Below are 23,651 nucleotides of genomic sequence, written 5' to 3'. Positions count from 1 at the left end.
GCTGTATGAAGGTAAAAAATGCCAATTCAGAGATCCCTATCCAAAAAGTAGTGTAAATTATTTGTTCTCTGTTAGATCTGTCCAAGATAATGGCGTAATCTTGGTGTAGTGACAAAAAGATGGCATAACCACACCATAGCATAATGTGCATCACAGCAGCAAGATTATAGCTTTGTACTTGTGTTCGAGAAGAGGAGAGTAGATGATGTAACAGTTGAAAGAGAGAATGGCCAGAATGCTCAGTTTTCCTTCAGAAACAACCAATATACAATGTACACAAACCAGGCAATCATGTGTAGAAAGGATTGCCTGGGCACTACAAGTGGAGCATTATTTAATCATTGTAGCTACATCAGCCAGGTTCTCAAGACAAAGGCAACAGAAATAATGCTTCAATTGTAGAGAAGGAATTTTCAATTATAAACCCACATCATCAGCTTCTTAGTTTTACAATTTGGCTGCACTGTTCATTTTCTTCTTTTTCCTACTTTATGCAACTGGGCCAGAAAATACTTGCAACTGTAAGCACAACTGCTCACTTTCTGTCCTTTTACAGGAATAAAAAGTTGGTAAACCCAAATAAGTTTGTCAATTTTCTTTTGTGAAAGTGATTCTGTTCCAGATATGCAAATATTTTTTAAAAAAAACTTACTTGACAGATGTGCAAATGGAATCAGCTGATCTAACGTCTCAGTAGAGTTTGAGCAAAATATTCTTCATACATATTATGTAATAGATCAACTCAAATGTCTTTTAAAGTAATTGTTTTTTTAAATCCAGGTCAATCTAAGATCAGTGATTGTTTCATTTCCCAATGCTTTGACAAAATCTGAAGAATAAGTCCCTTGTAGCAATATTATACAAGCCAACTATTAGAAATGAGAATAAAACATATCTGTTTATGAAGTTTAAATGTGTATTTATGTTTGATAATGCTAGATTGAGAAAAATATAACATCACATTAATATGATAGAGCTATCAATAACAAAGGGCCTGAAGTGGCTACATTAGCTGGGAAAATGGTTAGTAGAGAGCAAGAGCGAGACAAAGGCATGGGTATGACCATCAGGATTGACTGGGTTCATCCTCACTGAGCAACATCTTTAACTTCTCTCACTTCAGATAAAGAGGGATGGCCATGGGCACATGCTGGGCCCCAGTTATGCCTGTCTCTTTGTTGGGCACGTGGAACATTCGTTATTCTAGTCCCATTTCAGCCCCAACCCACAACTGCTTCTCTGGTAATAGAATGACATCACTAGTACCCCTTCCTTCTCCTGTCCAGAATTAGCAAAGTCTATCTGCTTCACTTCCATTTTCCATCCAACTCTCACCCTCACCTGATCCAGACTCCTCCCTTCAAGATCCATTTCCAATTCTGGGGTAGATTAGTCACCAGCATCTACTACACTGACTCCCACCATTACCCAGTCTATACATCCTCACCACCCCTGCTTCCTGAAAAGACTCCATTTTCCCCCAGTTTCTTCATCTCATCTGTTCTGATGATACCATCTTCTACGGGGGGGGGGGGTTCCAAAATATCCACCTTCTTCCTGAACTGAGCATTATCCACCACCACAGTTGGCAGGGTCATCAGCTGAGTCAGACCCATCTGCTGCACTTTTGCCCTCACCCACTCTCCTCCCTCCCACAACAGCGAAAGGATGAGCAGAATCCTAAACTATCATCCCACCAACATCCAGTATTAAGGTAATCGACACTTTCTGCCACCTCTGGCAGGATTCCACCAAACATTCTGCTCCCCTCCCTGGGGAGCCTTCCACAAGGACTGTTCCATCCAGGATACTGTGGTCCACCCCTCCTGCATGCCGACACCTCCCCACAGACCCAAGGCACCTTCCCCTGCAATGACAGAAGGTGTAACACCCACCCATTTACTTCTTCCCTCCAAACCATCAATGGCTTCAGACATCCTCCAGATGAAGCAACAATCTACCTGCACTTCACTCAAAGCTGGTCCACTATATTCACTGCTCACTACTGGGGAAAGCCAGACTGGGCTACTGCTTTGCACCTACATTCTGTTTGTAAAAAAGTGACCCAGAACCTGCAGTGGCCTGTCACTTCAGCACACTATTTCCTGGCCAACATCTATCTCAGGCTTGCTGCAATGCTTCAGTGAAGTTCAGCTGAAGCTGGAAGAACACCACCTTATTTTTCACTTTGTCATTGCAGCTTTCAGGGCTCAACAAGTTCAATCATCTTAGGGCCCAAGTCCCAACACCAGGCCTTGTCATCACATGGGCTGCTACCACAACCAATCCATTGTTAGCTACTGTATCAGAGATAATGGGAACTGCAGATGCTGGAGAATCCGAGATAACAAAGTGTGGAGCTGAAGGAACACAGCACGCCAAGCAGCATCAGAGGAGCACCAAAGCTGACATTTCGGGCCTAGATGTCTCATCAGAAAGTGATAAATCAGAAAATCATTTTCTGATGAAGGGTCTAGGCTCAAAACGTCAGCTTTTGTGCTCCTCTGATGCTGCTTGGCCTGCTGTGTTCATTCAGCCCCACACTTTGTTATCTTGGTCACTAGTAGCTATTCATTCTCCTAGGCAGACCTTTAACGATTCCTTCATCTGCCTAAATGCTGCTATTTGGGTTCCATCTCCACCTACCAGTTACTCTGCTCCTCATCCCATCTTCAGCAATATATACAAATCTATTCCCAGCTACAAATCAGTTCTGAAAGGCTACTGGGCCCAAAATGTTAATTGTGCTTTCCCACCACACATTACTAGACCTGAAAAAGAATAATGATTATGGGGTATTTTTGTTATGCAGTTCCCCAGGGTCAGTATATGGACTCCTGCTTTTCCTGATCTATGTCATAGATGATCTTGGAAGGCAGGGGATCAGTTCAAAATTTTCAGATGATCTGAAACCTGGGAGCAATGTTTACCGAAGAGGACCATGTACAACTTCAGAAGAAAGGATAAGCCTTCCATAAAACAGGAAAAAAGTTTTTGTTTGGAGCAAGGCAAATTTTAAAAATGGTACAAGACAAGAACTTTCAAGAGTTGCTTGGAGTAGACTGCTGGCAGGTAAAAAGGATGTCTGACAAGTGGGAGACAGTTAACAATGTTATGACCAGAGTTCAAAGGCATTTTGTTCCTGTTAGAGTGAACAGTAAGGCTGGTAATAGTGAGACAAATGGATGAATAAAGACCGATATTCTAGCCAAAAAAAAATCTTACTTAAGACAACTTGGTCCAGTTGAATCTCAAATCAATATAAAGAGAATGAAGGCATTCTTGAGAGAAATCAAAAGCAAAGAGCTGAGATAACATTGGTACAAAAGGATTAGATTATCCCTAACAGATTCTAAAGACACATTAAAAGCAAGAGGGTAATAAAATGTGAGGCTGGATGAACACAGCAGGCCCAGCAGCATCTCAGGAGCACAAAAGCTGACGTTTCGGGTCTGGACCCTTCATCAGAGAGGGGGATGGGGCGAGGGTTCTGGAATAAATAGGGAGAGAGGGGAAGGCGGACCGAAGATGGAGAGAAAAGAAGATAGGTGGAGAGGAGAGTATAGTTGGGGAGGTAGGGAGGGGATAGGTCAGTCCAGGGAAGACGGACAGGTCAAGGAGGTGGGATGAGGTTAGTAGGTAGGAGAAGGAGGTGCGGCTTGGGGTGGGAGGAAGGGATGGGTGAGAGGAAGAACAGGTTAGGGAGGCAGAGACAGGTTGGACTGGTTTTGGGATGCAGTGGGTGGAGGGGAAGAGCTGGGCTGGTTGTGTGGTGCAGTGGGGGGGGCGGGGACGAACTGGGCTGGTTTTGGGATGCGGTGGGGGAAGGGGAGATTTTGAAGCTGGTGAAGTCCCCACATTGATACCATTGGGCTGCAGGGTTCCCAAGCGGAATATGAGTTGCTGTTCCTGCAACCTTCGGGTGGCATCATCGTGGCACTGCAGGAGGCCCATGATGGACATGTCATCTAAAGAATGGGGGGGGTGGTGGAGAGAGTGGAAATGGTTTGCGACTGGGAGGTGCAGTTGTTTATTGCAAACTGAGCGGAGGTGTTCTGCAAAGCGGTCCCCAAGCCTCCGCTTGGTTTCCCCAATGGAGAGGAAGCCACACCGGGTACAGTGGATGCAGTATACCACATTAAGCAGAGGTTCACCTGCACATCTGCCAATGTGGAAAGTCATCTTGGGGCCTGGGATAGGGGTGAGGGAGGTGGTGTGGGGGTAAGTCAAGCAACCAGCTGGAAACTGATGTCCATTTCAAGCCCACCGACTCCCACAGCTACCTAGAATACACCTCCTCCCACCCACCCTCCTGCAAACATTCCATCCCCTATTCCAAATTCCTCCGCCTCTGCCGCATCTGCTCCCACAATGAGGCATTCCATTCCCGCACATCCCAGATGTCCAAGTTCTTCAAGGACAGCAACTTTCCCCCCCCCACAGTGGTCGAGAACGCCCTTGACTGCGTCTCCCACATTTCCCGCAACACATCCCTCACACCCCACCCCCGCCACAACCGCCCAAAGAGGATCCCCCTCATTCTCACACACCACCCCACCAACCTCCGCATACAACGCATCATCCTCCGACACTACCACCATCTACAATCCGACCCCACCACCCAAGACATTTTTCCATCCCCACCCGTCTGCTTTCCGGAGAGACCACTCTCTCCGTGATTCCCTTGTTTGCTCCACACTGCCCTCCAACCCCACCACATCCAGCACCTTCCCCTGCAACTGCAGGAAATGCTAGACTTGCCCCCACACCTCCTCCCTCACCCCTATCCCAGGCCCCAAGATGACTTACCACATTAAGCAGAGGTTCACCTGCACATCTGCCAATGTGGTATACTACATCCACTGTACCCGGTGTGGCTTCCTCTACACATTGGGGAAACCAAGCAGAGGCTTGGGGACCGCTTTGCAGAACACCTCCGCTCGGTTTGCAATAAACAACTGCACCTCCCAGTCGCAAACCATTTCCACTCCCCCTCCCATTCTTTAGATGACATGTCCATCATGGGCCTCCTGCAGTGCCACAATGATGCCACCCGAAGGTTGAAGGAACAGCAACTCCTATTCCGCTTGGGAACCCTGCAGCCCAATGGTATCAATGTGGACTTCACCAGCTTCAAAATCTCCCCTTCCCCCACCGCATCCCAAAACCAGCCCAGTTCGTCCCCTCCACCCACTGCATCCCAAAACCAGTCCAACCTGTCTCTGCCTCCCTAACCTGTTCTTCCTCTCACCCATCCCTTCCTCCCACCCCAAGCCGCACTTCCATCTCCTACCTTCTAACCTCATCCCACCTCCTTGACCTGTCCGTCTTCCCTGGACTGACCTATCCCCTCCCTACCTATATTCTCTCCACCTATCTTCTTTTCTCTCCATCTTCGGTCCGCCTCCCCCTCTCTCCCTATTTATTCCAGAACCCTCACCCCATCCCCCTTTTCTGATGAAGGGTCTAGGCCGAAAACGTCAGCTTTTGTGCTCCTGAGATGCTGCTGGGCCTGCTGTGTTCATCCAGCCTCACATTTTATTATCTTGGATTCTCCAGCATCGGCAGTTCCCATTATCACAAAAGCAAGAGGGTAATGTCTCTTAAAGATCAAAGGAGGTCACCTTTGTGGTGTTGAGCCGCAGGAGATGGCAGAGATGTAAAATATTTATTTAATGTATCAATTTTTAAAATAGTGGAGAAAGAAATGGTGCCAAGGGAATGCAGAGAAACTTTGAAGCTTTAAGAGCAGTTTACATTAGAGAAGAGGATGTTTGGGAAGTCTTAGAATATAAAAGCAGATAAATCTTCAGGACCTAATCTAAGTGTATCTCAGAACATTGTGGGATGTAAAGGATCAAATTACAAGATCCCATGCAGAAATCTTTGCATCATTTATAACTACAGGTGGTGAGGTGCCTAATGACTGGAGCAAGGCTAATGTTGTAACTTTAAGAAAGGTCGTAAGGAGAAACTGGGCAACTATAGACCTTAGAGTCCAACTTTGTTGTGGGTATGGTGGAGGCAATTATAAGAGATAGGATTTATGTACATTTAGAGGTGGAAAAATTGATGATAGCATGGTTTTATACAAGGAAAAAAGGTGTCTCACCAACTTGATTGGGGCTTTTCATGCAGTAGTTAGCAAAAAGATGGATGCTAGAGTAGTAGACATTGTTTATTTGTATTAGAGTAGAGCCTTTGGCAAGATTTCACACAGTAGACTAATTAGTAAAAGTTAGACCACATGGGATTCAGGGTGAGTTTACATAACAGAAGGAGACAATTAAGCCAGATTGACAGTGGAGAGTTGCTTTTCAAACTGGAGGCCTGTGGTGTTCCACAGGAATCACTTCTGGGTTCTCTTTACTGTCATTTTATGACAAGGATTTGTATGTGAATATCTAAGACGTGGTTAATAAGTTAGCAGGTGACACCAAAATTGGTGGCATCGTGGACAGTGAAGAACATTCTAAACGTTTGAGTAGATTTGTAGCACAGGTTGTGGGTGTTGAGGTTGGCTGGCTCACTGAGCTGGTTTATTGTTCCACAGATGTTACGTTACCATGCTTGGTAACATCCTCAGTGCAGCCTGCGATGAAGTGCCATTGTGTTTTCCCACCTGGTTTTTAAAACTTAGTCCGTTGAGCCAAATTACCTCACTTCCAGTTTTCCTTTGTAGTGCAGTCTATTTTGGGGTCAAGTTTTGTGTGTTTACTGATGGCTTTCCTTTTGGAGTGCCAGGATTCTAGGAATTCCTGTGCCTGTCCCTGCTTAGCTTGTCCCAGTTGAATTGGTGCTTTTCCTTATCCATGTAGATGGAGTGTGGAAGATACACAGATGCTTCAGAGGCTGCACTGATGTTACCCAGTATGATAATGAAACAACTGCAGATAACAAACCAGCTCAGCAAGCAAGCCAACCTCAAGTGAAGAAAGTTTTCTAAAATTACAACAGGAATCTTGATCAAATGGGTCAAGGGCTGAAAAATGGTAGATGGAGTTCAATCTGGATAAATGCAAGGTTTGGCATTTTGGTACAAAAGGGTGGGGCTTATACAGTTAGTGTGGGTAGTGTTGTAGAACAGAAGGACCTCGGGGCTCAGAGACATCATTGTTTGATGTTTGTGTCACAGATACGGTGGTGAAAAAGCATTTGGCTCACATGTCTTCATTACTCAGTCTGGAGTATAGGAGTGGAGAAGTTTTGAGATTGTACAGGACATTGGTGAGACCTTTTCTGGAATACCATGTCCAGTTCTAGTCGTCCAGTTATAGAAAGGGTATTGTTAAGCTGGAGGGGGTTCAGAAGAGATTTACCAGGATCGTGCCAGTTATGAAAGGTTTGGAGTTAAGATAGATTGGATAGGCTGGAGCATAGAAGGTTGAGATATGAGCTAGGAGCAGGCATGTGGGACTATTTGAGCTTGGAATTATATTTTGCATAAACTGGTTGGACTGAAGGATTGCTTCTGTGCTGTGTAACTCAATAACATTGACAAATTGGATGGAGTGAGCGGATAGTTAGATAAAGTTCAATGTGGAAAAGCAAAATGTATTTAGTACAATGATAAAGCGTTCATAGGAGCAAAGATGCTGCCTTTTAACAATTTGCGTAGAATCACAGGAAGAGAAAACTGTCAAAAGCTTACAGCTTTCTAGGCCTCACTATAAAGGGGCACAGAGTAAAAGAGCAGTGAAGTCATGCTGGACCCATGAGTCAGACTTCAATGGAGTATTCAGAGGAAAAATTGGAAAGCAAGCAGATTTAAAATGTGCAAGAAACAGGTCAAGTGAGGGGGGGAAAAGTGTTTGTTTTCACTCAGCCAGTGTTAAAGTAAGGAATGCATTGCCTGCAAGAGTGATGGAAACAGGTTCAATTAAGGCATTCACAAGGGCAGTGGATGATTTAGATAAAAACTACAGCGCATAAGATAATGGGGAAAATGCAAGAGATTGGACTAGGCATTTTGCACATTTAACCAGCTGGTGCAGGCATAACTTCTCAAAAGGCAGAAACATTATTATAGACTCCAGAGGCTATGTGCACAGTCTGTGCAAGCTGGGGAGTATGAAATGTAATTCCCAGAAACAGAATGGAGCTCACCTGTATAGCCATGCAAGTGGTGATGTTCCTAAACATTTGCTGCCCTTTTCCTTCTAGGCAGGTTTTGGGTTTGGAAGGCACTGGCAAAGGAACCTTGGTGAATTCCTACAGCATTCTGTAGGCAATACGTGTTGCTACCACTGTGCCTTGGTCAATTTTGAAGGTGGTGCCAGTCAAGTGGGCTGCTTCATCCTGTTTAAGGTCAAGTTTCAAGTGTTACTGTAGCTGCACTGATTTAGGCAAGTTATCTTCCTTGATTGATGACATGCACCTTGTAGGTGGTGGACATGAATTAGGTTGCCAGGAGGTGACTGGTGCCACAGAATTCTCAGCCTTTGGCTACAAGAACAGGTCATACAATTCATATTGCAGTTTCAGTTTGATTTCTGATCAGTGGTAACCCCAGGGCATAGCCACGGGGTGGATTTCAGTGATGGTAATGCCATTGAAAAAAACAACCAGTATTGATTAGGTTGCCTCATTTGAGATGGTGATGCCTGGCCCATGTGTAGCTCAAATTGTTACCCATTTATATCAGCTCAAACATCAGGAGATGTCCAAAAGAAAAACAAACTGCTTCAAAAGTAATAAGGGAGAAGAGAAAGATCAGTAGATATTCACCGGTCAAGCCTGCTTCATTCAATAGGATCATGGCTGGTCAAACTTTGTACCCTGTTTTGACATTCACCTGTAACACTATTTTCCAAGTCACCTTTGAAAGCATGCAATGTTTTGGCCTCAACAACTTGGTGGCAGAATTCACCAGGTTCACTATTCAGTGAAGAAGTTTCTCCTCACCTCACTCTTAAGCAGCCCACCTAGAATCCTTAAACTGAAATCTGATTCTCAACTCCAGGCTCATGAACAAATTTTAAAAGAAAATGTTGCCAAAATTTTATAGGTTTGAGAGAGATTCCCTGATGATTCTTAATTCTAATCAAGATAATCTGAATGGATCCAATCTCTTCATACATCAGACCTGCCATCCCACACATGAGCCAGGTAAATTTTTGCTGCTCTAGCAAAAACATCCTTCTCACCTAAAGGAGAGTACAAGTGCACATGATACTCCAGGTGTAGTCTCACCAAGATGTTCTGTACAACTTCAGCAAGAAATCCTGCTCTTGTACTCAAATTCTCAAGCTACAGATGTCCAACAAGCCATTTGCCTTCCTCATCCCTGGCTCCACCCACAATTCTTAATTTCAGTAACTGATACAAGTTCACCAAGGTCTTGTTACACATCAATGTACCACCGTTCAGATAAATAATCTACTTTCTGGATTTTGAATACTAATTTAGATAACCTCACATTTATCCATATTATTCTTCTTCATCTGCCATGAATTTACCTACTCCCCTAGCTAGTTTAAAAACCACACTAAAGCATCTCTGCATCCTCCTCGTAGTCCCCGCGCACTCCACGTTCTCAAAATAAAATATTGTATCATCTGTAAATCTAGATATATTCTATTGTACATTGTTTCCTCAAACAATATCAATTATGGCTCACACTGACTTTATCCAAGTAGCCTGCTGTTAGATCTTTTGTAACGGGCTTGAGCATTTACCCTTCTGCTGATGTCAGGCTAACTAGTCCATAATTCCCTGTTTGCTCTATCCTTTTCTTGGCTTGGGAAAAAGGAAAGAGGAGTGGAGTTATATCAGTTACCCTCAAATCCATAAAACACTGTTCCATAGAGAGTCAGAGATAATGGGAACTGCAGATGCTGGAGAATTCCAAGATAATAAAATGTGAGGCTGGATGAACACAGCAGGCCAAGCAGCATCTCAGGAGCACAAAAGCTGACATTTTGGGCCTAGACCCTTCATCAGAGAGCCTTTTTTTTTTTAAAGACGGACAGGTCAAGGAGGTGGGATGAGGTTAGTAGTGGATGGGGGTGCAGCTTGGGGTGGGAGGAAGGGATGGGTGAGAGGAAGAACCGGTTAGGGAGGCAGAGACAGGTTGGACTGGTTTTGGGATGCAGTGGGTGGTGGGGAGGCGGGGGTGCGGGGGAAGAGCTGGGCTGGTTGTGTGGTGCAGTGGGTGGAGGGGACGAACTGGGCTGGTTTAGGGATGGGGAGATCTTGAAACTGGTGAAGTCCACATTGATACCATTAGGCTGCAGGGTTCCCAGGCGGAATAGGAGTTGCTGTTCCTGCAACCTTCGGGTGGCATCATTGTGGCCCTGCAGGAGGCCCATGATGGACATGTCATCTAAAGAATGGGAGGGGGAGTGGAAATGGTTTGTGACTGGGAGGTGCAGTTGTTTATTGCAAACCGAGCGGAGGTGTTCTGCAAAGCGGCCCCCAAGCCTCTGCTTGGTTTCCCCAATGTAGAGGGAGCCACACCAGGTACAATGGATACAGTATACCACATTGGCAGATGTGCAGGTGAACCTCTGCTTAATATGGAAAGTCATCTTGGGGCCTGGGATGGGGCTGAGGGTGGAGGTGTGGGGGCAAGTGTAGCATTTCCTGCGGTTGCAGGGGTAGGTGCCGGGTGTGGTGGGGTTGGAGGGCAGTGTGGAGCGAACAAGGGAGTCACGGAGAGAGTGGTCTCTCCGGAAAGCAGACAAGGGTGGGGATGGAAAAATAGCTTGGGTGGTGGGGTCGGATTGTAGATGGCGGTAGTGTCGGAGGATGATGCGTTGTATCTGGAGGTTGGTGGGGTGGTGTGTGAGAACGAGGGGGATCCTCTTTGGGCGGTTGTGGCGGGGGTGGGGTGTGAGGGATGTGTTGCGGGAAATACGGGAGACGCGGTCAAGGGTGTTCTCAATCACTGTGGGGGGGGAAGTTGCGGTCCTTGAAGAACTTGGACATCTGGGATGTGCAGGAGTGGAATGTCTTGTCGTGGGAGCAGATGCGGCGGAGGCGGAGGAATTGGGAATAGGGGATGGAATTTTTGCAGGAGGGTGGGTGGGAGGAGGTGTATTCTAGGTAGCTGTGGGAGTCGGTGGGCTTGAAAATGGACATCAGTTACAAGCTGGTTGCCTGAGATGGAGACAGAGGTCCAGGAAGGTGAGGGATGTGCCGGAGATGGCCCAGGTGAACTGAAGGTTGGGGTGGAAGGTGTTGCTGAAGTGGATGAACTGTTCGAGCTCCTCTGGGGAGGAAGAGGCGGCACCGATACAGTCATCAATGTAACGGAGGAAGAGGTGGGGTTTGGGGCCTGTGTAGGTGCGGAAGAGGGACTGTTCCACGTAACCTACAAAGAGGCAGGCATAGCTGGGGCCCATGGCCACCCCCTTAGTCTGTAGGAAGTGGGAGGAGTCAAAAGAGGAGTTGTTGAGGGTGAGGACGAGTTCAGCTAGGCGGATGAGGGCGTCAGTGGAGGGGGACTGGTCGGGCCTGCGGGACAGGAAGAAGCGGAGGGCCTTGAGGCCATCTCCATGCGGAATGCAGGTGTATAGGGACTGGACGTCCATGGTGAATATGAGGTGTTGGGGGCCAGGGAATTGGAAGTCCTGGAGAAGGTGGAGGGCGTGGGTGGTGTCACGGACGTAGGTGGGGAGTTCCTGGACCAAAGGAGAGAAAATGGAGTCCAGATAGGTGGAGATGAGTTCGGTGGGGCAGGAGCAGGCTGAGACGATGGGTCGACCAGGGCAGGCAGGTTTGTGGATTTTGGGAAGGAGATAGAAACGGGCCGTGCGGGGTTGGGGAACAATGAGGTTGGAGGCTGAGGGTGGGAGGTCCTCTGAGGTGATGAGGTCATGAATGGTGTCGGAGATGATGGTTTGGTGCTCGGGTGTGGGGGTCATGATCGAGGGGGCGGTAGGAGGTGGTGTCAGAGAGTTGGCGTCTGGCCTCGCCAATGTAGAGGTCAGTGCGCCATACTACCACTGCGCCACCCTTGTCTGCAGGTTTGATGGTGAGGTTGGGGTTGGAGTGGAGGGCTGCCCGTTCTGTGGGGGAGAGGTTGGAGTGTGTGAGAGGGGTGGAGAGGTTGAGGCGGTTAATGTCTCGACGGCAGTTGGAGATGAAGAGGTCGAGGGAGGGTAGGAGGCCTGGGGGTGGTGTCCAGGAGGAGGACTTGTGTTGGAAGCAGGTGAAGGGGTCAGTGGAGGGAGGGTTAGGCTCCCGGTTGAAGAAGTAGGCATGGAGGCGAAGGCGGCGGAAAAACTGCTCTATGTCCAACCGTGACCGGTATTCGTTGATGTGTGGTTGTAGGGGAACAAAGGTGAGCCCCTTGCTTAGGACTGACCGTTCTCTGATGAAGGGTCTAGGCCCGAAACGTCAGCTTTTGTGCTCCTGAGATGCTGCTTGGCCTGCTGTGTTCATCCAGCCTCACATTCCATAGAGAGAGTCATACAGCAATATAGCATGCAACCAGGCCCTTCAGCCTAAACTGGTACATGTTGATGATGGTGCCCACTCAGCTAGTTCCAAATCCCTCTAAACCCTTCCTAGCCATGTACATATCCAAAGTTGTTTTTTTAAAAAACTGAATTGCTAGTGTACCTGCCTCAACCACTTTCTCTGACAGGTCATTCCATATATTAAACACTGAGCAGTGTTGTCCCTCAGGTCCTCCTTAAAAAAATCTAACCCCACTCACCTTAAACCTATTTCCTCTAGATTTCAATTTCCCCATCCCTGGGGAAAAGACTACATGCATTCATTCTGTTTATGCTCCTCATGATTTTATACACTTCAATAAAGGTGACCCCTCATTCTCCTACTTCCCAAAGAATAGAGTCCTATCCTGGCCAGCCTCTCCCTATATCAGGGCTTAATAGTCCTGGCAACTTCCTCATAAATCACCTTTGCACACTTTCTAGTTTAGCTGTGTCTTTCCTGTACCAGGGTAACCAAAGCTGTAAGCACAATACTCCAAGTATAATCTCACCAATGGCTTATACAACTGTAACATAACATCCTAACTCTCACTCAGTGCCGACTGATGAAGGCCAGCATCTAAATGCTATCTTCACAACCCAGTCCACCTGTGATGCTGCTTTGAACGAACCATGTACTTTTATTCCTCGTTCCTTCTGTTCCACAACACTCCTCAGGACTTTACCATTTACTGTACAAGATCTTTTTGTTTGGCTTTCCAAAGTGCAACACCTCACATGTATTGAATTGGATTTGCTACTCCTCAGCCCACTTCCCCATCTGATTAAAAGGTCCCTCTAATTTTTGATAGCCTATTAATGATACCTCCTAATTTTATATCATCTGCACACTTACTAAATCATGCCTTGTACATCCACATCCAGTTCATTTATGTAAATAGCAAACAAGAAAAGGTCCCAGCACTGACCCCTGTGGCACACCACTAGGCACAGGCTTCCAGTCCATCAAAACCTTCAGCCATCACCCTCAGCTTCTTGCCAATTTTGAACATAATTAGCTAGCTCTCCCAGGATCTCATGCAACCTAATCTGGTCTAGCCTGCCATGCAGGATCTTGTCAAAAGCCTTACTAAAGTTCATGTAGTCAACATTCGCTGCCCTACCCTCACCTATCTTCTTGGTTAGCTCTTCAAAAAACTCAACGGTTTGTTAGACACCATTTCCTGCACACAAATCCATGCTGACTATCCCTGATCAGACCTTGATTGTCTGTATATTTGTTGATCCTGCCCCTCAGGAATGTCTCCAATAACTTGCCTACCACTGATGTCAGTCTCACTGGCCTGTAGTTCCCTGGATTGTCTTGGCTACCTTTCTTAGAACAATGGAAAAACCATTGGCCATTCTCCAGGTCTTCCAGGACTTCAGCAGTGGCCAAATATGAGGCATAAATCTCTGCAAGGGCCTCAACAATTTCTTCCTTAACTTCCTACAGCATCTGAGGATGGGCTTCAGACCCAGGGGATTTATCCACCTTAAATGTAGGTTATGGCTGCAAGCACCTCATTTCTGCTGGTATGTATGCAGTCCAAAGCATCCCCACTTTGTTCCCTTTGTCTTGAAAGGGAAAGAAACCACGTCAGTGGTAAACATGAAGGAGACAAAAAGTAGTTTGGCAGCGAGATTCAAAACACACATCTGCTGAGTGACTGAACCCTAACGGCTTCAGGCTGCTCAGCCACGTTCACTGACAGTGGAATCTCAAGGAGTCATAAATGGAACTGAACACTGAACATCCTGACTTCAGGCCTGAGAATGGGTGGGGTGGGTGGGAGGTCATAGAAACAGATGATGGAGTGGGGGGAGGGAAAAACTCAAAAAAAGTGCAGGAGGGAAACAGACCCTTCGGTCTAAGCAGTCTGCACCGACCAAGTTTCTCCAAATAAAACTAGACACTCATGCCTGCAGAACAAAGCATAGAGCTGGGTGAACACAGCAGGCCAAGCAGCATATTAAGAGCACAAAAGCTGACATTTTTGGCCCATATCCCTCTAAACTTTTCCAAACGCCTTTTGAACATTGTAGCTGTACTTGCAACTACCACGTTCCCCTGGCAGTTCATGCCACATATGATTCACAAGGTGGGGGGGGGGGGGGGAAGTTGGCGGTGGTGGAGATACATTAAATTGTCCTTCAAGTCCCTTTGAAAATTCTCTCCTCTTACCTTGAAGAAAAGACACCCCTGGTTTTGGAACTCAGCCACCCTGGGAAAAAGGCCTTGGTTATTCAACCAATGTGTGCCCCGTGTGATTTATATCTATTAACCTCTTATAACATCACCCCTCATCCTCCAATGCTCCTGTAGGGGGTGCAGGGAGCTGGTGGCTGGAAAATAGCCACAGCCCATCTAATCTCTTGCTACAACTCAAACCCTCCAGTCCCAGAGAGACCTTTGTACTGTTCTGGTTGCCCCACTACAGCAAGATTACCACTAAAATAGCAGAGGATTCAGAAGAGATTTACACTGTCCTCCAAAAGTGGTTTCACAAATGTCCTGTACGTTGGCAAAATGGTATTCTAACTCCTATATTCAATGGAGCAAGCATACCAAATGCCTTCTTCACCCACCCTGTCTGTGACACCAATTTGTAAGCCTGAAAGCAAAAAGGCTCTTATGTCCCAGTGTTAGGAGGGTGCTTCCTTTTGAACCAGCAAGTCTACATCAGGCAGACAAATTTAGAAGTGTCAAAATCTGACCAGGAACACTTCATTGATGCTACACACATTCCCACAGCTGCTTCCAGACTAGACCAGCTCCACCCCCACCATGCCCCCTCCCCAGGTCATCTGATCAGCTCTTTAAGGGGCAGTCCCCCAAACTACCAAGTTTTTCATCTATTTTTTGAAAAAAAAGTGTTATTTCTAACATCCCTGGACATAGATGGAAAAATATATCATAACCAAAGTTCACATTTTGACTGCTTTCTAGTAATGCTTGTTGAGAAGTGTGTTTGGAAGTGAGTTTGGGAAACCCCAGCCACCTCCCTGGGAAAAGCAAGCTGGAAATTCCACTAACGTGACATCACCTTGAAATGGAGGCACTCCCAAAACCCAGAAAGAAAAAAAAAATGCATACATTAGGTCCCTGGGACTGGAAGAAAATCCTTTTGCTGACTCCTTAGAGCTGGGGGCTGCCTGCTCCAGTGTTCACTTCATTAAAGCTGTACCTTTGTGTACTGCAGTTCTGCAATAATGCCATTATAGTCCCCCTAATTTGGGCGTCTATCAGCTGCTAGACTCAGTGGTCTGCTGATCCACATTCCAGACTGTTCCTACCTCCCAACCAACCCCTATCCTGATAACCTTGCCACCAAATGGGAATGCTGTACTGACGTGACTGCTGGCTATTTCCCTGTCTCAGAGCCCAGAAAATTTCAACCCAGAACTTTAAGGAAGGAAAAGAAGTGAGGTGGGCAGGCTGAAGTACTTGCACTTTAAATACTAAGAATTGGGGCTGGAGGAAGAAAAAGGAGAGAGAGAGAGTGTGTATGTCTGGCCAGTAAACTGCATCAAATTAATGCATTTATCATTTCCTCATTGTTTAGATTCAGTCCTAGCCTTGCAACAGCACCCCAAACTCCAGCCTGTGTTGGAACAATATTGCCTTTTCTGCTTTGGCCCTTTCCAGTCTTCAGGACTCAGAATTTGGGCTCAACAACTGAAGGCCATAAACTCTGTCCTCCGTTTTGGGTGGTTTTTTGTTTGCCTGGTTTTGCTCTCAGCAGAGCTAACCTATTTTCTGCTGTTATCATCTACCATGTCCATCTAGTCTGCATCAGTATCTCTTCTCTACTACGGTCATCACTCCCTTTATCTTTTGTTCAGGGGGCACTTTAACTATGAGTATCACTTGCTTCTCACTTTTCTGTTGAGTAAGGCCAACATACTTGCAGCCCCTTCATTTCTGAAGGATCATTGACTCAGAACGGTCCTGTCAAACCTGCTGAATTTCTCTAGCATCTTCTGGTTTTAATACATTGCAGGTAATACTTAATATACTTCCAACACATCAACCTTTTGTCTTCTAAGCTACACTCTGTCCTGACTTAAGTACACTGTCATTACTTCTTTAAGTGTTTCTAGCTATTAAAAAATGTTTTACTACTCCATGCCTGTAACAGTGCTGCTATCTGTTACATCCACAGCAGCATGTAAAAAAATTCACCAACTCCCTTCCCAGAAGTAATGTGGGCAAACAAAATGTCACCCCAAGAATAAATAAAAATCAAAAATCATTATTCCTTTTTGCAGAATTCTTGTGTTACTTAAGTTTGGGCAAATTATACCTGTTGGATATCTATCAGCAAATAATTAGTGCTCTAAGAATTTGAACATTAAGTGACAATGAATACTAGAATCCAACAACTGAAATTGTGTTTATGTCAATTAATGTTAAACATGAAAAAATGCAAAGTGTTTGCTTGTCTACTTCTGATTCGTCTTAACCAATTGGAGGCAGTAGTTTCACAAGACTTTAAGATTGGGTAGTCATAACAAGAGACCCTACACAAAATTAGCTTTGTATGAGTATCTTTTAATATAATCACAACACAGACCTCACCCCACTCAGGAATACATTGACATTTTGAAGCTTCATAGGTAGAGTCAGAGCAGTGAGGGGGCGGGGGTCTTCATCACTAGCCAGGAATAGACTGCATTGTAGTACAGAGCCTTCAGCTGAGTCTGAGTCTATCAGTGACAACGTGAGCCTGAGAGGGGCAGCTATTCCAAGCAGAGGCCTGCAGGTCCAAGCCTCCCTGCACACGTCCTTTTCTTCTTTCTCCCCTGACTCTGATCTGCTAATCAGTGAGCAGACTCCTCAGCATCTGCACCCACTTTGAACTGGCCTCAAGAGCTAAGGTAAATGCAGGGGCCATGTTGTTTGAGAACTAGGCTAATCAATCCTTTATCCCCTTCACACTCAGGGCAGATTACTGAAGGTATGGCTCAGAGGGTCTAGGGCAAATACCATTACTTGGGAGCATGGGTAGCCAAGGGGAGGCAGAAGCTGGGCAGATGGGATTTGTTGGTCATTCAGTGCAAAGAGATGGCTGTGACTGAATGTTGCAGACTGGCACATTCCATAGTACAGGGAAGATGCTGCCAAGATGCAGTGTGAAAAGACTACTTTCAAAGGCCTCAAATGTAAATAGTACCTTGCATGATTTTAAAAATGCCTTCGGATTTTGTTGCAAAATATAGAAAGTCAGCCTCCAATGTTTGTTTGTCCTCCATATCCAAAGACTGTCATGAACCAAGCTGTTTTGTAATTTTATGTACATTAAAAAGCTTTATTCATAAGATGATATTTTTGCAAAAAGTAAACTGAATGAGGCCTCATTGCTCACAGCTGGTAAACCAGGTACATTGTAATCTGCCTGCAAATATGTTGTGATCTTTTTCAAAACTACTTTTCTACTAAGTAGTGTTTTCCGGTTTGTATCAGTTCACATTAAATAAAACAATTCAAAAAGGACGTCAAACACATGGGAACACAGGAAATGATGGCTCAAAAGAACAAGGATGTTTAGCCATTCGTGGTATCAATCACATTCTTCCACCTTCCCACCAATCCCCTCACAGGAAGCTATTTAGTTGTCCCCGACCATGCTTAGAAAAAGCTATTTCTCCATTTGCCCTTGTAACAAAAGCTGAAGACAACGAGGTTAAGATTCCCCTCTGCCCCATCTCCATGATTGGAGAGGGAACAGTTTGGAAGGCGATGGATTTATCCATAAGAGAAATGCCTTCTCTAATCCACCAACATGTATCTGTTGCAGTTTGAAAATAGTTTCAAGTCAGGGTTCAAGGCTAACTAGCCTCCTAAAATGGTCAAACAATGAACTCAGCTCCCCTGATGAGTTAAGTGGTTCCGAAGTCTGGCCAAGCATTCATATTGGGCTCAGCTGAAGCAACATTTCGTAGGTGATGGTTACAACATAGTCTACTGAAACTACAGGAACAGATGGCTTCTCCCCACGCCACACAACTAAACACGCCCACCCCCCCCCGCCCCCAGCCAAATCTCTCTGCTACCAGTCAACTGGCCGGTCAATAAATGCACCCAGTGTTTTATTTTCTAGCCCTGCTGGATAGCAACCGTCTACACTAATATTTTAAATCCTTACACTTCAAGGATCAAGGATTAAAACAGACCTCTTGTTTCTGCCACAAACTTCATGGGTCTGTGGCCCCATGCTGAGTTGAAGGGATTTGACACAATGACCTGTTTGAACTCAGCTCTCATTTCAAATGCACCTGAGTTCACCTATCTCCCTGTGTGATTTGTACATTATCAGCAAAAAAAGTGACACCAGCCCACAATGTAAAACATGCCTTGTGCATTCAAAATGCCATCTGCCATTTTTAAAATGCACCCAGAGTTCTAATAATTGATTCTCATTGCATTAAACGATAATCAAAAAGGATAAGTACACCACTGATTTTAAAAATATAACCTGTTTTACAAGTGAACCTGCTCATATTACAACACACGCTGGAGCGGGTGGGATTTGAACCTGGTCCAGGGTTAGGAATGCTAGCTTTGTATCACAAGGGGTCCCACACTTGAAACAACACCAAATGACGAGCAAGATGCCACATTCCCAAAACAAACAGCAGAGAAGCCTAAGTGTTCAGCAGGTCCCGAATATTCTCATGAACTACTCTGTTCTTTCACTAGCTCATTATACTTATTCTAACTCCAGCATCTAGATCATGTTACACAGCACTAAAACAGATCAGTAAATAACAAAATGTCAAGGACACTGCATGAGCCAAAACCCCATACCTTAAACTACTGCTGTAGTAGAGAGCAGCTGCTCCCTGCTGCAGAGAAACTATGTTGCATTACTTCAAGAGAAGAGAATGGAAAGGAAACATGTTAAATGCAAATCTGTACAACCCCAATTTCAATTTGGATCAGTTTGTCAGGAGTCACAGTGAGCAGTGCACCTTGAAGTAAAGAAGGCTTGGCCAATTTTAACCCAGTGAGTCTAATCTATTGTGAGGCTGGATGAACACAGCAGGCCAAGCAGCATCTCAGGAGCACAAAAGCTGACGTTTCGGGCCTAGACCCTTCATCAGAGTGATGGCCCGAAACGTCAGCTTTTGTGCTCCTGAGATGCTGCTTGGCCTGCTGTGTTCATCCAGCCTCACATTTTATTATCTTGGAATCTCCAGCATCTGCAGTTCCCATTATCTCTGAGTCTAATCTATTGTTTACTTTACAAAGTGTCCGAGTGATGTCAGGGTCAGTGGACCAGAGCAGCACTTTGAACTGAAGTTCATGCTTTTGGTGATGACAAGGAATGAGAGGGCGAGATGGTGCTGAACCAATACTGACGAGATGTTGCTTTTCAGAGAAAGTTCATTCAATTGGTCCCTGGGATGAGAGAGTTATCTTAAGAAATTTTAAAAAAGATTAGGCCTTATGCATTGGAGTGAGGCAAATGAATGCAAGATGGTCTGAGTGAAACAAGCATCCTAAATAGTGTTTGGCTGGGTTCATGCTGGGAGGGCATTTCCCCTTGTGATGTAGTCTGGAACTAGGGGACTCTTCTTAAGAAGAACTCAAAGTAAAAATAGTTTCCCCACTTAAGTCTGAGTTTTTCCTTGTCGCTGGAAGGCTGGTAGAAGTGTGAATAATTATCTTCTCCGGAAAGTGGTGGAGTAAGGATCAGCAAATGGTCACAAGGCCAAGTTTGATGGATCCTTGATTCACAAGAGAGTCAAAGGGTGTGTGGGGTACAGGAAAAGTGGATTTGGAGCAAAAATTAGATCAGCCAGCCATGACGTCATGAAAATGATGGAACTGGTTCAAGGGCTGAATGGCATCCTCCCGCTCCTAAATTGTCATTTGTATCTGCTTAAACAAAGCATGTTTGGGAGTCAGAAAGACCAAAAGCTACATGCATTTCAGGACAGCACTTCCATTCCTCTTGAATCACCAAGCAGCCAAACAAATCTCATTTAAAAGTTTAAGAAAAAAAAAAGTTATTTTGGCCTCTTCCAGTGAGACTCCAATCCTGGTCTTGGATCAGCCAGAGTTTGCCTCGTGAATGTTGAAGTTCAAATGGTGATGTAGGGCTAATGTCATTAGTGTCAGGGCTGAAATTTAAAATTAGGCCCAATGTGCCCAAAAGTTGGAGTCTCAGTTGATTTTAAAATTAGTGAAGATCCAAAGTCAACGCTGGTTTCAAGCTGTTGAGTGCTAAATATTTCCACACAACCTGTCAAAAATTGGGAGAGTCACTTTAATGCCATTGTAACAACACAGCATTATTTGTGCGACAGCAGATCAGGGTAATGTCAATTTTGTTTTTTTTAAAATCCAAAGTCTTGGAACAAAAATGGAATGTTCTGTTGTTTACAGTACTACAAAAAACCATTACTGAATATCTACCTTAATAAAAAAACAAACAAATCTAACATTTTCTAATGCATGATACTATTCATTAGAAAAATCTACTAAAATTTAGTCTCAAAGATGATATCTGAGTAACAGTCATAGTGGACTTGAAGAATTAAGTTTCTCTCACCATAGGTGCTGCCAGACATAGGTGCTGCCAGACCTGCTGAATTTGTCGAGCATTTTCAGTTTCTAGTAGAAACTGTCACAAGGATAGTTACTTGCAAGTAAACCTTAAATTGGCTTGATGACTTCACACGGGTTTTGGAAATGATTTACTATTACATTTATTTACAGCTTATCATTTTGTAATTACTTTCCAAAATGGATTATCTGAAGCAGAGTGGTAATTGTTTCCTAAGTACAGTACATACCACAAAATGTACTCGCACAGATTGGAATGGTGACCAGCAGGACTCCCTACAAATCTCCACTAGAGAACAACGGATCTTTATCATCCGTTTGAAATCACCAGAGCAAACATATAGACTTTTGTTTATCATCTCAGACCTGAAAGATTGAACTTCCAACTAGGAAGCCCTCCATTGGTCCAACACTGTAGTATTGGGCCGGAGGCCCTTTACGAACATTTTAGGGATGAAAATCAGTTCCCTCACTAAATAATGCAGATGCTTAGAGGCAACGATAAACAACCACAGAGATAGTAGAAACTGCAGATGCTGTAGAATCTTCATTTCTGAAGAAGGATCTAGGGCCGAAACGTCAGCTTTCCTGCTCCTTTGATTCTGCTTGGCCTGCAGTGTTCATCCAGCTCTACACCTTGTTAACAACAAAGAAACCTCGTTTTGACAAAAAATTCTACAGCCAAGAAATAAGTCAACAGTAGCACCAAACAAAAAAAAAAATTGACAAAATATAGAGTCTTTAAAAGGGACATTATGTTTAAGACAAAGCTCTTGGTCAGTTGTTGTTTCAATATGTTTGTGAATATATTAAGGGCATTTTATCTGATATTAACTGGCACAAATGAATTTATGACTATTTTACATTCAATGATGTCACTTTCTAATTACTTCCAATACAAAATCTACCAGCTGGATGAGTCTGATTATATTTACCCCTAGATTCACATACTGAACATAGAATTTTTTGAAAATGATGTTTTTCCACAATAAAAGGAACTAGAAAGTTGTGTTACAACGAACAAAAGATTTGGAATCAATATGAACCCTCTCTCCTTAAAGGCAAAATGGAACAGTAAAGAAAAACCAAAGAACTGCAGATGCTGTAAATCAGAAATAGAAACACATTGCTGGAAAAACTTGGCAGGTCTGGCAGCATCCTCAAAGATAATCAGATTTAACCACAAAGGGTCACCAGATACAAACCATTAGCTGATTTCTCTTGACGGATAGGAGACTTTCAGTTTGGGGATTAAAAGTTAGAATTGAGAGATGTGTCCATCATAGAAGCATCTATTACCATTGTTACTGTCATGGTTTTGCAAGGTCTATCAGCATCTCAACTTTCAGGACATTTTAAGTTTAAGAGAGTGAGAATACATGCTCCCACAATGCATTCAGGAGCTTGTTCTCAGATTAGAATGTGACTCAAATTTCACAGGGTTTGAGAAACTCTGCAGTTAAACAGAGACATTGGCTCCAGAAGGTACACGCATGTTTATTTAGCCTATTTTCCTTCTCAACCAGTTGAGATGTTGTTATATATTTCTGGAGCAGGTGAGACTCAAACCATGTGCGATCAGTTCATTACAGCTTTTAAACCAGCAGGATCCTCATGGCTCCTTTAACAGAACGTTCTGCCAAATATCATCTCTACACACGCCACAACACCATTACACCAAGCCTCCTCCCCCCCCCCAACCCAGGTAACTGGGAAAGACAACAGGGTTGGATTAAAATTAAACAGCCAAAATGCAATGGAGAGATAATAAAGGAGGCTCAGCCTTTATAATTTTGCCTAATGCCCACATGCTTGGAATTTGTAGGACTTTCTCATTACCATGCTTCCCCATTTTGTCAACTACTGTAGAAAGATGAATTGTATTGAAATAAAAATCAATTGAGAGTTTTCAATAAGATGATGCACATTTAAATTAGAGACAGCTGGTTCAGCTTATTTGATGAAGCCTCAATTATTTGAATTACATGAAGCTGGGTGAACATTTGCTCTCAGGTTCTTTCTCCTTTGAATGTAACTTCAATATCACTATGGACAGAAAATGGCTTCAAGAAGTGGCATGCCCCTGTAAGGCACAAAACAGACTGTCCTCATATGCTAACCAAGGAGCTATTTTGCAAAAAAAACTGAACTTTTTCAACACCTAAATCAACTCATTGTAAGACTTAATTAAGACTAACTTCCCAAATCAAATATAAACAGACATAGAAAAATCACACTAAAATTTTTGTCCTTTCAATTATAACTAGAAAGCAGTCAGAATTAGCTTGGTCTACTTAAACTCATCATTTTGAAATGAATACAGAGCCACAGTAATCATTAGGACATCAGTTTAATATCAAAACAAACATCAACATGTCAAAATGCTTGTCTTTCATATCAAAGAATCACATTTATTTATTTGAGTCTCAGATTTAACCCAATCATTAAGGCCCAGGACTTACCCATGACCAAATGGATTCTGTGGGACTTCCAATATATTTAATTTCTTCCTCATTTTCTTCCTCTGTCATTTTCTTTTCATACTTTCTCCAAAATGTTTTACAAGTTCAAGTTAAATACACCTCCCAAGCTGTGTTGTTTCAAAGGAAATCTTCTGTACTAACTATCCAGCA

General features: G+C 44.3%; 1 protein-coding gene across 2 annotated transcripts in view; it reads right to left on the bottom strand.

Moving 5' to 3' along the window:
* lpin1a (lipin 1a) overlaps nt 1–23,651 on the bottom strand; it is a 112,420-nt gene extending 88,769 nt beyond the window's left edge. For both annotated transcript variants that reach the window (XM_048531707.2, XM_048531708.2), the window contains exon 1: nt 23,481–23,651. In XM_048531707.2, the coding sequence (XP_048387664.1) occupies nt 23,481–23,549 (69 nt within the window). In that variant the 5' untranslated portion in view covers nt 23,550–23,651. The remainder of the gene's footprint in view (nt 1–23,480) is intronic.

This window comes from Stegostoma tigrinum, chromosome 4 (genome assembly GCF_030684315.1).
Source record: "Stegostoma tigrinum isolate sSteTig4 chromosome 4, sSteTig4.hap1, whole genome shotgun sequence".
In the NCBI taxonomy this organism is placed as follows: Eukaryota; Metazoa; Chordata; class Chondrichthyes; order Orectolobiformes; family Stegostomatidae; genus Stegostoma; species Stegostoma tigrinum.
This window is presented reverse-complemented; position numbering and strand designations above follow the sequence as displayed.